At 48.0% G+C, this 15,537-nt stretch overlaps 1 protein-coding gene across 3 annotated transcripts in view; it reads left to right on the plus strand.

The window, feature by feature from the left end:
* The first annotated feature begins 7,855 nt into the window (after positions 1-7,855).
* The window catches only part of E2F3 (E2F transcription factor 3), a 91,036-nt gene continuing 83,354 nt past the window's right edge, over positions 7,856-15,537 (plus strand). For 2 of the 3 annotated variants that reach the window (XM_031666955.1, XM_031666956.1), the window contains exon 1: positions 7,856-8,800. In XM_031666955.1, the coding sequence (XP_031522815.1) occupies positions 8,408-8,800 (393 nt within the window). In that variant the 5' untranslated portion in view covers positions 7,856-8,407. Of the gene's footprint in view, positions 8,801-9,858; positions 10,008-15,537 lie in introns of those variants that run through there. The other variant, XM_017957623.3, reaches the window with a different exon arrangement.

The raw sequence follows: 15,537 nt of genomic DNA on the forward strand, positions 1-15,537 counted from the left end.
CGCTGTGCGCCGGCACTCCTCAGGCCTTGGGCGGTTGATGGGGCCCGGTGCCGCAGAGCAGGGGCCGGTGCTCATGGAGGAGGCTCAGGCCGCAGGAGCCCACAGCAGGGGGGAGGCTCGGGCTTGGCGGGCTGCGGGTCCCAAGCTGTACCCCGCAGGGAGGCAGCTGAGGCCCGGTGAGAATTCAAGCGCAGTGCCGGCGGGCCGGCACTGCTAGGGGACCCGGCGCACCCTCCGCAGCTGCTGGCCGGAGTGCTAGGCCCCTCACTGTCCAGGGCGGCAGCGCCAGCCGGCCACTCCAAGTGCATGGCCCACCTAGCCTATGCCTACCCGGAACCCACGCTGGTCCGTGAGTGCCTTGCGCAGCCTGGGTTCTCGCCCATGCTGCTCCCTCCACACCTCCCCTCAAGCAGAGGGAGCCAACTCCGGCCTCCGCCAGCCCAGAGAGGGGCTCCCACAGTGCCGTGGCAGGCTGAAGGGCTCCTCAAGCACCGCCAGAGCGGATGCCGAGGCCGAGGAGGCACCGAGACCGAGGGCTGCTAGTATGTTGTCACCTCACACCAGGATTTAGTGAACATACATTGTGGGGGAATCATCATTCAACCTCCTGCCTTCATCAAGACAGATTGTAAGGTAAATATGAAAGAAATGGATGAGGAGTCATAGAGTAAAAGAGACTTAAAAGACATCAACTTTTTTTTTGCACTTTATTATTTATAATTAATTAATTTTTTTTGAGAGAGAGTCTTGCTCTGTTGCCCAGGCTGGAGTGTAGTGGCACGATCTTGGCTTACTGCAATCTCTGTCTCCTGGATTCAAGCAATTCTTCTGCCTCAGCCTCCCTAGTAGGTGGGATTACAAGCGTGTGCACCACCATGGCCCGCTAATATTTGTATTTTTACCAGAGACGGGGTTTCACCATGTTGGCCAGGCTGGTCTCAAACTCCTGACCTCAAGTGATCCACCTGCTTTGGCCTCCCAAAGTGCTGGGATTACAGGTGTGAGCCACCATGCCCAGCCTAATTTTTTTATTTTTAGAAGATATGGGGTTTCACCATATTGGCTAGGCTGGTCTCGAACTCCTGACCTCAAGTGATCCACTTGCTTTGGCCTCCCAAAGTGCTGGGATTACAGGCGTGAGCCACCGTGCCTGGCCTATTTTTAAATTTTAGACTCGGGGGTCCGCCTGCAGGTTTATTACATAGATATATTGCATCATGCTGAGGTTTGGGCTTCAGTTGCACCCGTCACAGAAACAGTGAACACAGTACCCAAGGAGCAGCTTTTCAACCCCGCCCCTCTCTCTTTCCCACCTTATGGAGTACCTAGTGTCTATTGTTCCCATCTTTAAGACTTAAATGGGCAACACTAAACTCTTATTTCCTAGAGATGCATATTTGGGTGATGACACTACAGAAACACAAGGTAGTGAAAACTAAAAATGTCAGGCTAAGGCCAGGCACAGTGGCTCATGCCTGTAATCCCAGCACTTTGGGAGGCTGAGGCAGGTGGATTGCCTGAGGTCAAGAGTTCAAGACCAGCCAGACTAAGACAGTGAAACCCCGTCTCTACTAAAAATACAAAAACCAGCCAGGCGTTGGTGGCACATGTCTATAGTCCCAGCTACTCCAGACTGAGGCAGGAGAATCGCTTGAACCCAGGAGGCAGAGGTTGCAGTGAGCTGAGATCGCACGACTGCACTCCAGCCTAGGCAACAGAGTGAAACTCCATCTCAAAAAAAAGAAAAAAAAGGCTAGTAGTTATTTTTGGTGTGGGGGTGGGGGGTTGTGCTCAGGATGGGGCATGAGAAAGGGTCCTTAGGGGTGCAGGCAAAGTTCCATTTTCAGACCTGGTTGGTGGTTATAAAGGTGTTCGACTTAATAAATCATTAAGCCAAGCATCTGTTTTGTTTGGTTATCTTTATATTTTATGTTACAATAAAAATCTGTTTCACAAAGGCAGGGAAACACAAACCTTTGAGATAATACCTTTTCCATCCTGTGTATTTTGTCTGAATCACAATACTTGTTAACTGAGCAAGAAGAGCTTTAGTAAAAGAGGCTATTTGCAACCACAGAGTACCGTCTAAATAAATGATTCTGCTAACAATGATAATCTCAGTTGCTCAAAAGATCCTATGTACAGGCCAGGCACAGTGGCTCACGCCTGTAATCCCGGCACTTTGGGAGGCCGAGGCGGGTGGATCACGAAGTCAGGAGATCGAGACCATGCTGGCTAACACGGTGAAACCCCATCTCTACTAAAAATACAAAAAATTAGCCGGGCATGGTGGCGGGCGCCTGTAGTCCCAGTTACTCGGGAGGCTGAGGCAGGAGACTGGCGTGAACCCGGGAGGCGGAGCTTGCAGTGAGCCAAGATCGTGCCACTGCACTCCAACCTGGGCGACAGAGCGAGACTCCGTATCAAAAAAAAAGATATTATGTACAAGGGAGTTTTCTATGCCATAGCTGCCAGAGAAGTCAATGGATAGGGCAGAGACTGCTAGGTCGCAGATGGCAGTATTTCTCTTAGTGTGTTCTGTGGACCACCTGCATCAAAAATATCCTGCCTATTATGCAGATTCCTGGATCCCTACTAGAGGTTCAGATTCAGAAGACATACTTGGGAACAGTGCTCTACGCCAGAAGTTCATTGTAGATTTATATTAAAACACAAGCTGTATCTAAACAGTACCTTCCTGATCAAAGAACTGAAGAGAAGACACTCTATACTAGTATCTACACTACTATCTGTAATAACTATAATGGTCAATTTTCTAGGATAAGCACTTAGAAATTCTGTTATGAGTGTTTCATGTGGTAATGGCTTAAGGACATACTCCTCCTCCTTTTAAACCAGGAAGGTAAAACAGAATGTTATTTCTTTGTGGACAACTAACTGGATTGCAATTAAAAAGCTTTAAACTCTGAAACTAGTCTTCCTCAGATCCTACAATTTAAAACTGTAGGCTCTAAATCTGATGTGGCAACCAGATTTGGCTGGACTAAATTAAAGGCCCAATTTAAACTTTGGATGTTCCAAAGACCTTTTTTGCTTATGAACAGTTTCCTTAATCTCCTTAAACAATAATTTTTCCATTCTGAATTCTCATACAACTGTTGAATAGCATTGTTTCTTGGAAGTTGTTTATGTAGATTTTATGGATGTTGGCCAAATTGTATTTCTAGATGAAAATGAAGACTTTCAGAGAAGATTGTAATGTCAAACTCTAGCTATAGATAGTTTGTATTTACATATATATGTACATGTATATATATAAACATTTGTGTGTGAATGTGTGTATGCAAAGGAATCCACAGCTCATGTTAACAGGAAGGATAAGGAGCGAGAGGGATATCAGAAATATACATCAAGGCATTTAGGCGTGAGGGGAGGGGGCATGGGTCGGAGCAATTCTAGCTGTAGCAATGGGAAGTCATAGAAGTCCAAAGGTATACACATGACTCTGGCTCTTAGTCTCCAGTGCTCAAAGGAATTTTCTGGAGGGGCTTGTGAAAAGCAAATTTTTGGGGACTGCCTTAAAGGATTCTGATTCATTCAGTTGAAGGAATCTGCATTATTATAAGCTCCTTTGGTGAGTTTGTGTCTGCTGGTCAGCAAGTCATATGTTGGAAACTCTTTGGTAGGGTCTATAGCTCAGGCTAGCAGTTAGTATCATTGATGTCCAGCAAGGAATGATACCTTGGCAGGAATAAAAACAAGATGGGGGCTGGGTGCAGTGGCTCACACCCATAATCCCAACACTTTGGGAGGCCGAGGTGGGTGGATGGCTCGAGTCCAGTAGTTCAAGACCAGCCTAGGCAACATGGCAAAACCCCATTTCTACAAAAAATACACACACACAAAAATTAGCCAGGCTTGGTGGGGTGCACCTGCAGTTGCAGCTCCTTGGGAGGTTGATGTGGGAGGATCACTTAGCCCAGGAGGTAGAGGTTGCAGTGAGCCCTGATCTCATTGCCATTGTACTCCAGCCTGGGTGACAGAGTGAGAACCTGTTTCAAGAAAACCAAGATGAGTAGGAGTTGAGAGGTTTGAAGGTTCAGGTAGGCAGGAAGACAGGCTGTGTTCATTTCGTAGGCTGCCATAAAAATTACCACAGACTAGGTGGCTTAAAACCGTAGAAATTTATTCCACTACCGTTCTGGAGGCCAGAAGTCCAAAATCAAGGTGTTGGCAGGAATCTGCTCCCTCCAGAGGCTCTAGGAGAGATTCTGTTCCTTGCCTCTCCCAGCTTCTGGTGGCTGTTGGCATTCCTTGGCTTGTAGCCACTCACTCCAGTCTCTGCCTCCACCTTCACATGGCTTTTTCCTCCTCTGTGTGTGCCTCCTCTGGGTGTCCCCTCTAAGGACCTTTGTCATTGGATGTAGGGGCCACCCTAGATAATCCAAAATGGTCTTATTCTGAGATCGTTACCTTAGTTACATCTACAAAGACCCTTTCCCCACAAATATCACAATCACAGATTCTAGAGATTAGGATATAGATACATCTTTTGGGGTGCCACCAGTCAGTCAACCACACAGGTCTATTCTGGGAAAACTAGAAGCCTTGGGGCAGTCAGAGCAAGGGAAAGAGGGGTGATAGTTGGCAAGAACATCTGGTTCTAGTTCTAGAAAAATTCATCTTCAAGGGAAGGTGAGGAGGGCTCAGACTGAGGAACCAGTCAGATGCTGGTCACCAACAGATCAGCAGGTTGGAGTGGGATAGACAGTAGAGCTGACTTTATGTTATTATCCTGAGTTTCTGAGTCAGGATTCTATAATTGCAACTAACCAGGACATGACTGCACTCCTAGTATGGGAAAAAGCTAAGCTGCCCTAGCAAGTGGACATCCGGGGGCTCTAGGAAGATTAGACGCTGAGAGTCAGGTTGGACAAAGAGATGCAAAGCAGGATCACACAAGTAAGTAGATTCATAAATAGCTGCCACTTATTGGGCATTTCCTATATGCCTGGCACTTTACATGTATTATTGCCTCTTTCCATCATACCCTAGCAATATGGGTGTCGAAACATGGGTCTCCATTTGACATATAAGAAAACAGATTTTTTTATTTTTATTTTTTGAGACAGAGTCTTGCACTGTCGCCCAGGCTGGAATGAAGTGGCAAGATCATGGCTCACTGCAACCTCCGCCTCCTGGGTCCAAGCGATTCTCCTGCCTCAGCCTCCCAAGTAGCTGGGATTACAGGCGTATGCCACCATGCCTAATTTTTGTATTTTTAGTAGAGATGGAGTTTCACTATGTTGGCCAGGCTGGTCTTGAACTCCTGACCTCAGGTGATCCGCCCGCCTCGGCTTCCTAAAGTGCTGGAATTACAAGCTTGAGCCACTATGCCTGGCCTAATTTTTGTATTTTTAGTAGAGATGGGGTTTCACCATGTTTGCCAGGCTGGTCTCAAACTCCCGACCTCAGGTGATCTGCCCTCCTTGTCCTCCCAAAGTGCCGGGATTATAGGTGTGAGTCACCACCCCTAGCTATATAACTGGTAAATGGCTGAGCCAGAATTTAAACCCAGATCACTCTGACTCCAAAGCTCATTCTTTCTGCTAAAACATTCTACCTCTTCCACAAATTAATAGCCTACCTTGGATTTTAGCATCTTATCTTCCACTATCTTCTCTCTTTGAACTCTTCTCTCCACCTACTCATCCTAGAGTTCACTAGACATAAAATGTCAAAACATCTGTTTCTCTACCAAATACCCTATATTAAAAAAACTTGGGTAAGATAGATTGATAAATATCTCAAAGCTTTCTAAAGCAGAATTGCAGGTGTGGGTCTAGAGCGTGAACACTTGCTTTCTTGTGGCTGTGTCATATTTATCTTACTGCAATCACTTGTGGGGAGCTCAAGCCAGAATTCTATGCACAGTCCCAGTCCCAGGCTGGTCTCTAATCATAAGGCGCAGGTCTATAATTACTGTGTATGTTGCACCACTCTTCCCTCACAACCCCCACTACTGCCACCAAATGCATGCTGCCAGTGATGTTCTGCAGATGGTAATATCCAAGTAGTGACAGTACTAGTTTCCTCCACAGGTATATCCATAGAGGAAAGCAACACTGATGGAACAAGAGCAGGGAAGCTGCTGGTATATTACTCATGCCCTGAGTACCACTTAATCTGCCCTAAAGATAGTATCACTTCTGGCCAGGCACAGTGGCTCACACCTGTAATCCCAGCACTTTGGGAGACCAAGGCAGGGTCAGGAGTTCAAGACCAGCCTGGCCAACATGATGGAACCCTGTCTCTACTAAAAATACAAAAATTAGCTGGGCGTGGTGGCACGCACCTGTAGTCCCAGCTACTCAGGAAGCTGAGGCAGAAGAATCACTTGAACCCGGGAGGCAGAGGTTGCAGTGAGCTGAGATCACGCCATGGCACTCCAGCCTGGGCAACAAGAGTGAGACTCTGTCTCAAAAAAAAAAAAAATAAGAAGATAGTGTCACTTCTACCAGTGTCAACAAATGTATGTTTAGGGCTATGGATCCTCAACTAGCCTGAATGTAAGACTAAAATATTCCTGAGCCTGGTGCAAGGTTTAATGGAACTTTTAACTCATCTGTTTCAGAAAAGGTAATAAGGCTAAATTATTAAGGAGTCCTAGCCTGAGCTGACACATCTTGTCAGGTGTTTCATAGCACTCTGAGTAGGAGTTTTGGGAAATTAATAATAATGAAAATCTTGTGAAAGGGCTCAAGGTGTTGCAATCCTCATCACCTATGAGCACCAATTTGCAGCTGTTTTGCACATAACTATAAATTATGACCTAGTCTCTACATATATACCTTTCCCCACATTCCTGCAGGGGTCTCTCTTCCTGCTCAGTCTCAGGAGCAAGCTTTAATTTTAAGACACTTGAATACTTGAACAAATTCAGGAGTGAGTTTGACAATCATTTTATATTTTTCTAGTTTACTTAAAACTAGATAATTTCTAGTTTACTTAAAAACAACAACAACACTATTTTAAAAATACTTTGGGATAGGTTTGAGTCGTGTTTGCTTCCAGAACTTCTTACAAAACTAAAGATACAAAGTGCTGATGCCCGGGCGTGCCAGCGTTCGTTGGGGGCACGACGTCATCGTGGGAAGCGTGTACTTTTTCGGATTACTGCTTGGCGGATTAGAAACCCGCAGATCAGTTCTAGGTTAGCCCTGATTAACTGCCCTGGGTGTTTCTGGGCCAGAGGGAATATCTGCCGGACTCAAACCAATACTCGTCGTAAGACAAAAGAGTTAATTTGTACTTTACCCCTATCCAGGCTAATAATGAAGGTACCGGGAATGATCTGGAATGTTAACTGGTGCCCGCAATCGCGTCTGCTGAACCTTCTGCCCCCACGATTCTGTCTGCCCACATGCTTCTGTCTATCAGCCCCGGCCTCGGGATCAGCTCTCGCCGCGTCATTGGTTGGATTTCAGAAAGGGAGAAGCCCACGATTTAAAGGGCTCCTTTTCCACCTGCCAGGCATCGTCCGCATGGTCCAACTTGCCTTTGGCACATATTTGGAAGAATCTCCTGCTGCTGTTCGTATATTGCACCGACTGGTCAAAGGAAAGAGAGTGTTCCCTTAGTCACCTTGACAATTTCCAAAAGCGAAACTTGCGCTCTAGACTAGATCTACACTGAGTCTGCGGGGCGCGGAGTCCCTGCCCAGGTCAGTAGCGCCGGCCCGGCGGGGGGGCGGGGACAGGGGCGGAGCCTAGGCCAGGCGTGGTCTTCCGTGGGAGAGAAGGAAAGTCTTTGCCCCACCCCCTAAAAACTGCTCTTCTCCCAGCCAATCAAGGAGACCTATGCAAATAGGGTCCCTGTCGCCCCGGTAACCATGATGCACGGCAGCCAATGGAAACCTGCAAATCGCGGCCCTGCTCCACGATTGGAACTAAAGTAAGGAGATAGAGGCCCAATGGGCTGTGGGAACGGTCCTCGGCGGGTTGAGGGGCGGGGATATGCAAATATGGTTTGAAAAGCCGGCGGGAAATCCGAGTTTCGCGGGAGGACCTTGGCGCGTAAACCGTATCCCTTCATTCATTGTCAGCAGCAGCTTCCTGGAGCCATTTTTCAGCTGCCGGCCGCAGCACCCGGGCTGCCGCCGCCGCCTCGCAATCCGTTGCATCGGCCGCCCCCGACGCCTCCATCCCCGCTTGGGGCCCGATATCCGTGCGGCCGGGACCCTCCTCTCTCCAGAGCCCCGATTATTTTTGGCCCCCGGGGCCTGTGCGGTGCGGAAAAATAAAAAGAAAAGAGAGAGAGGGGGCTCGGAAGCGCCGGGCGGGGAGGAGAGAAGGAGGAGAGACTTGGAAACTCCGACTGCAAATAATAAAGAAATTGAAAACAATACATTAATATACCATAACACTAAAAAGAGCAGGAGCGAGAGATGAGAAAGGGGATCCAGCCCGCTCTGGAGCAGTACCTGGTGACCGCCGGGGGTGGGGAGGGGGCGGCTGTCGTCGCCGCCGCCGCTGCAGCCTCCATGGACAAAAGGGCACTGCTAGCCAGCCCCGGCTTCGCCGCCGCCGCCGCCGCTGCCGCCGCCCCGGGCGCGTACATCCAGATCCTCACCACGAACACTTCCACCACCTCCTGTTCCTCCTCCCTCCAAAGCGGCGCCGTAGCCGCCGGCCCCCTCCTCCCCAGTGCCCCCGGCGCGGAGCAGACCGCCGGCAGCCTCCTCTACACCACGCCGCACGGACCCTCCAGCAGAGCCGGGCTGCTGCAGCAGCCACCAGCCCTGGGACGCGGCGGCAGCGGCGGCGGCGGCGGCCCTCCGGTAATACCCTCCCTCCCCACCGTCCCCAGCCCCGGCGGGAGGTGGGCTCGCACCGCGCGGGGTCGTGGGCGCGCTGCGGACCGCTCAGGGAGAGCAGTGGGCCGAGCATCGTGGGCCTTGGGGGCTGCCCCTCCAACGAGGGTTCATTGTTAGACCTGAGTGCTCTCCCCGGCGCCAGGAGGGTCGGGGGGCTCGGCCAGGCGCGCGGGGCGGCGGGGATTGCCTTGGCGCGAACCACATCAAACACTCCAAAACTTTTCGCGGCCCCCCCTTCTTTTCCTGCACTTTTCCCTACCCCCACTCTCCCTTCCCCTCCAACCCGAAGCTTCCTCTTTCTCGGGCGTAGGAAGGGGTCACGCCCCGGATGGAGAAGGGGGTGGGGGAGGGAGCAGTGAACTGGGGTGTGGGGGGCTCTGAAGGGTGGAAACCGGGGGACTGTTGGGGTGCTCGCCCCCAGTCTGCCTTGAAGGCTCGTTGGCGGCCGGGGGTCCCTGCGGCGTGCTCGGAGCGCAGGGGATCGGCGGGGCTGCGCTTGACACATTTTAGGATCAGTAACTCCCAGCAACAAAGGGGCTGGGGGAGGTGGAGGGGAGTCGGGCGTGGGGGAGGTGGGGCTGGAAGCCGGGTGCGGACTGGGGCGTGGGCTGTCTGGGGTGAGGGGCTTGCCGGCTGGCGCTCCGGCCTGGGCGCATCCTGGTGGTGGCAGCGGCGGCGCCCGCGTGGCCCGAGCGCCCAGGCCTTCCTCGCCGGGCCCCGGGCCTGCCCTTGACCCGCCTCTCCCCTTGCCCCTTCCTTCCCCGCCCTGTCCCCCTCTCCGCCCCCCGGCGACGGAGGGCGGGGGCAGCCGGGTTCCCGTCCCGCCGCCTGGGTCTGTCCCTCTCTCCGGGACCCGCCGGTGACGTTTCGCACACGTGCGCGCAGGACGCGCCTGTGACTGGGGAGGAGGCGGCGGCGGGAGGGGGCGCTGGAGGGGGAGAGGGGGGCACCCACTTCCTCCTGCTCGCCGGCTCCCTGGCCTGGGACGGTCCCGGCGCCCTCGCACCCGCCCCCGGCACCGCCACCCTCCCTCTCCTCTCCCCACCCCCCCACCGGCGCCCGCCCTCGCCCTGCGCCGCCGGTCTGTTCGGCCCTCCGGGCCCCCTCTCCAGCCGGCCCCCCACCTCCCCCCGGAGCCAGGCTGGTTTCGGAAATGCCCTTACAGCAGCAGGTTAGTGACCGGGACGGCTCGGGGGCCGCCGACGCCGCGGGGGCACCGGATTCTGTTGGGGGCTGAAGCGGTGAGGGTAGGCGGTTGAGCGGGGTTTTGGAGTGGGAACGGGGGGTTGGGTGCTCGAGGGAAATGAGTAAGCAAGAAAAATCTAACTAAGTAAATGCCCCGGCCTCCGGTTCTAGGAACCTCGGGGCGGGAGTGTCTGCCCCAGGGGGTGGGTATGGTGTTTACGTGGATTTTTTTTCTAGGGGGCGGATGGATGGGCGATAGAAAACCGGAGGGGGCTTCTCGCCAATGGCCGAGTTGAGCTCTGTTTTCTGTCTTCCTTCCCTTGTGCTGGAGGGGGAGGGGGGCGGGTCAGAGGGTAGGGTGTCTGTAGGATTCCCAGGCCACCCGCCACCCCCTCCCTTTGTCCCTGTAATTTATAAAGCGCCTTTGAGAGATGATTTAGGTCAGTATGCGGCTTCTCTTTTTGTTGGTACTAGAAAGAAGTGTGGCCCGGAGGTCTCCCCTTTCTCCTTTTCTCTCCTTCATTCCCTTCCTCCATGCCTCCGGGTCCTCACCTCGTGGTGAGGCTTGGCCTCCACGGGGCTAGAACCAAACCAGACTCAGATCCATGGTAGTCTGATCATACCAGGCGTGGACCTCACCTTGTCTCAGCTCCAAATGGGTTTAATTTTTGGAGAATCAAGATTTTGCGGGAGTCTTGAAGAAAGTCAGCACATAGGCAGCACTTTGGGAAATGGGATGGGTTTGGGAATAATGAGGCGTTTTTTATTTCTTTCGTGTTCCCAATTTCTCCCCGGGTTCGGTCTTAACTGCTTTCCAGCCCCAGAGATACTTGCTGGGCATGTGTGATGTAGTCTTAGTCAAAGAAGCTCATCGTTTTTTTAGTGACTAGGGTCTGCCAGCAGGGGGGAAACGGAGCACAGGACCTGCTTACACATAACAGTATCCAGTGTGTTGGGTTTTCAGTCACAAGAATATTGCATGCTTTTATTAGCTTCAGATACTCTTACTGACTTGACCTAAGCATGTTTGGACATATTTTAAGCATATTTGACCCCTGCAAAGTTCTGTTACTATTTCATAAACCTAACCTTAAACAACCAGCTAATTGACATACTTCTTGGATTAGATTCACAGATTTATGGGGGGTAGTTTTGATAATGGGAAATTTGAGACCTTCAAGTTGCTTTTTAAAAAATTTTAACAGTGCTTATTGGGCCAGGTCCCTAAGACTATTTTTCAAGCCAAGTTTATTATATATAGTTCATTGTGTTTAAGTATTTAAAATATACTAAATTACCCTCACCATCTTCCAAGTTATTTCAAAACTTTATTCTCCTTGACATGAAATTATTATTCCAGGAATAGTAATATCCTTTTGAGTTTATGTGTACACAAAAGGTTTTTCATTACAGGAATATAAATGTTACTCATATACATATTCAGAAGCTTTTTTTATATAAGATTACAATGTATGCTGAATCATTGGTTATCTACACTTTTTTTTTTTGAGACGGAGTCTTATTCTGTCGCCCAGGCTGGAGTGCAATGGCGCGATGTCGGCTCACTGCAACCTCCGCCTCCCGAGTTCAAGCATTCTCCCGCCTCAGCCTCCTGAGTAGCTGGGATTACAGGCGTGAGCCACCACGCCTGGCCAGTTATCTAAACTTTTAAGAGCTATTTCTTCTGGCCGGGCGCGGTGGCTCATGCCTGTAATCCCAGTACTTTGGGAAGCCAACGCGGGCGGACTACGAGGTCAAGAGATCCAGACCATCCTGGCCAACATGGTGAAACCCCGTCTCTACTAAAAATACAAAAATTAGCTGGGCGTGGCGGTGCGTGCCTGTAATCCCAGCTACTCAGGAGGCTGAGGCAGGAAAATCACTTGACCCTGGGAGGCGGAGGTTGCTGTGAGCTGAGATCCCGACAGTGCACTCCAGCCTGGCGGCAGAGCGAGACTCTGTCTCAAAAAAAAGAGCTATTTCTTCCGGAAGGGTGTAGGAAATTTATCTAGTCAATGCATATAGAGTTCTAAGCACTGAATATAAAGTTTGATTTATTGTTTTTCTTATCGAAATTATATTAGACTTCCATGCAAGTCTTCGAATTTTGAATTTTGTTGATACTCTTTCCCTAAGCAGGAACGACAGGATGGGGAAGGCTAAGTGACTGACTGAACAAAGACCACCTAAACACTCTGTGTCCAAGAAGAGGTTGAAAAGTCTTCAGGTGGCCAGAGTTGCAGATCTATATCTGGTTCTGATCCCCAGTTCTGTCTCAAGAATATCTAAGGACTTAACCAGAAGCAACTTCTACACCTTTTTTTCAATGGGGGGAAAAATATGAGTACTACCTTACCAGCTGTAAAGCATCCATTATTTACAAAATGTGTGTTCATTGGCAAATAACTTAATCTCAACTCAGTTTCTTCCTCTGTAACATAGGGACAATAACAGTGTCACCTTTAAGGTTCTTTTGAAGAGTTAAATGTGATAATGGATGTGAAATACTTAGCACAGTGCCTGGCAAAAAGTAGACACCCAGTACAATTCATATTTATTACACAAATGTTAATTTTTTTTCTGACTTAGTGAAATAGTGTAAGGCCAGTTGCACATTGTCCCTTTGTTTACATATATGAACACAACTGTTAAAAGTCTTTAAGTGGTAGGTAATTAATTATACCCAATTAATTTGGGCTTTTAAATATATAAAACATGGCCATCCTAGGGGTAAAACTGGGACATTTCAGTAAGACACGCCTATACAGAGATAGTGGCATTGAACTGCCAAGCATATGCCTTGAATTGTGAAAAGGCCACGTCATCCTCACTTTTTTGCCTGAGTTCCACTCCGTCCATGATTCCACAGACCTGCCAACTTTTGGATGCAGTTTATGCTTAGCGGCTTTTGTTAGACCTGAACTCTCAATCTTCACCATGTCAGAGACATGCATTAGATAAATTCCATCTTAGTTGGTGAACTGTTGGAAATGTAAGAACTACAGAGAAACCGTAGTCAGAAGTGCTACTCAATGGAGCAGACAAGGCTCCATCATTTTCTGCTGCTGCTTCTAAAAAGCAGCTGAAATTATTTTATTCTAGAAAATTTGGGATTTAATAATGCAAGAGACTATGTCCTGTCACAGTCATAGCAACCTACTGATTATACTTTGGGAAAGAGCCCTCAATGCTTGAAATTTTCATCTAAGAATGGAGGAACCATAGGTGCTATTTCAGCAGGGTCTCTTTTCCTGTTCTATTATAAAAAGAAAAGTGCCGGGTTCCTGTGGTTCTATACTCAATAATCTTGCTTCTGCTGAGATATATGGTTGATGCCAAGTTTAAGCTGGGAGACAATTTTTAGTCACTACATACCCCAAAATGGAAGTTTTAATATAATGCAGTGCCCAGACTTGGGCAGTGCAAGTAGCTCCACTGTAATCAGTACCAAGGGCGCCACTCTAATCATCCTCTGAAACAAAGCACCCTTAAATATGGCACTGGGAGCTGAAGAACTCCACCTTGTGAACAGGAAAGGATTTTTTGTTTTTCTATAAATCACCACCTTGTGTATTACTTGGAAGAGCAGATTCTGAGATTAATGTTGTACCGTGTAACGCTAACTTGAAAACAGAAAATAATACTCTAAGCCTAGACGTGCATAAATAACAATACCTGGAGATTGAAAGACAGGGTGAAAGCTTTTATTGTGGTTTCTCAGAAATATATAAAGCAGTAGTTTTCCTTTAACTCTTCTGTCTTTAGTGCTATCTGCAAAGATATATCATCCATACCTTTAAAAGTACTCATAGTTAATTTTCTGACTGGTTTTCCTAATTTAACCTGATTTTACAAATACTCCATTTGTAGGACCAGTTTACATCCACTTTCCCAAGCTAGCCAACTTCGATTCCCTTTTTAACCATTTACTTCCTGCTAACAGCTTTAACTAGGATGAGTGAAAATCAGTTGCCTATGCTCACCAGGTCGCTGATAGATTCCCATGCTGAAATGATGCAAGGTAAAGAAGGTAGATTTCAGAATTTTGTTTTTTAAAGAGGGGGATCTTCCCTGAATTCTTTGAGGTACTAAGTCTGTGGTTTAATGCGTATTTTCATTCTTGTTAGCAGTTTAAAAATATTTCAGGGACTGTATTTGCAATTGCTAAAAAGCATTTTTTCTACTAATCATTTTTCATGGGACTTACAATGGAAGATAACTGGGAAAGCAGTAAATATAGGAAACCACTAATAGTGTCTGCTTCCTACCCTGACCCTCTCTTCGGCTTCAAAAAGTGATGAGGAAAATGTATCTTTCACAAAGAAAAGTTATACCACAGAAGGTACCGAAAAGCAACAACTGCCTTTGGGGACAGGAAACTTGCAGAGTGAGGATTATTATAGAGGGATAACATATCGAGTTTTTATTTCAGTAAGAGGGAAATTGGTTTATATTCTGTTCACACTTGTTTCAAACCCTCTCCTCTAAAAACAATGTGTTTTTGGAATTCAAGGAATGTACATTACAAGAATACATTCTTTCCCCAACCTTAACTGGGGGTCAGTCTTATGGCCACCATATTTGTCTACAATATAACTTTTAAAAAATATAATTTTGCCCTCAAATACTCTCATATCCAATGCAATATAACTGAAGGAGAAGTGATAAAGGCCACTGGTTGCCAGATTGTATCACAAAGCCAGATGCGCTTTGCTTTGATGAAGAATCTGAGTGATGCAGGCCCCCACTTAGCTTTGTAAACTATGGCAGGGGTTTATGTCAGCTCGAGATAGAAAGCAGTGAGAATTGGCAGCTGATGGAATAGGAAGGGGTGAGAAGAATAAAAAATAATTGACTTCAGTCTGCTTTCCATTACTGTAGCCCAGCTCTCTGGGGCCATTTGTATGGTCTAGACAACATTCTTAGAACTTGACAGCCCATGAGAATGATAGTTTAGGTTGGCATGGGCAATAGTTGGTACTTACACTGGTCTTGGAATCATAATGTTTGAGAGGTGTAAGGCAAAAGAGTCCTCATCTGTCCAATCCCCTTCATGTTGCAGGTGAGGAAATTCAGGCCCAGCACTGTTAAATTACTTGCCCAAGGTCACAGGTCTTTGCTAGTGGCAAAGCCAAAACCGAAACTGGAGACTTTTGAATTCTTAGAAACCTCGTTCACCAAGAGGTTAACTGTGTCTCATGAACCCTATATGAGAAAATTGGGGTGTGTAGAACACATTTTAGATTTCCTTCAGGAGTGGTTACCTTTTTTAAAAACGTGCACATAAAGAGGTATCCTTTAAACAGTTGGCTGTGGGGATAATGACTTATTCCCAAAGATACAAAATAAGCAAGGCTACTTTGGATGTTAAATGAAAGGGAATTCTTTAAAAAAGGAAAGAATGACTCTTCAAAACATGATAGTATTTTTTAAAGATTTATTTAATATTCGCTAATTTGTCTTCTATGGTTATATCCTGTTGCTCAAAAAGTGACACATGCTCCATAGAGAATAGA

The sequence above is a fragment of the Papio anubis genome, chromosome 6 (assembly GCF_008728515.1).
Source record: "Papio anubis isolate 15944 chromosome 6, Panubis1.0, whole genome shotgun sequence".
Taxonomy (NCBI): Eukaryota; Metazoa; Chordata; class Mammalia; order Primates; family Cercopithecidae; genus Papio; species Papio anubis.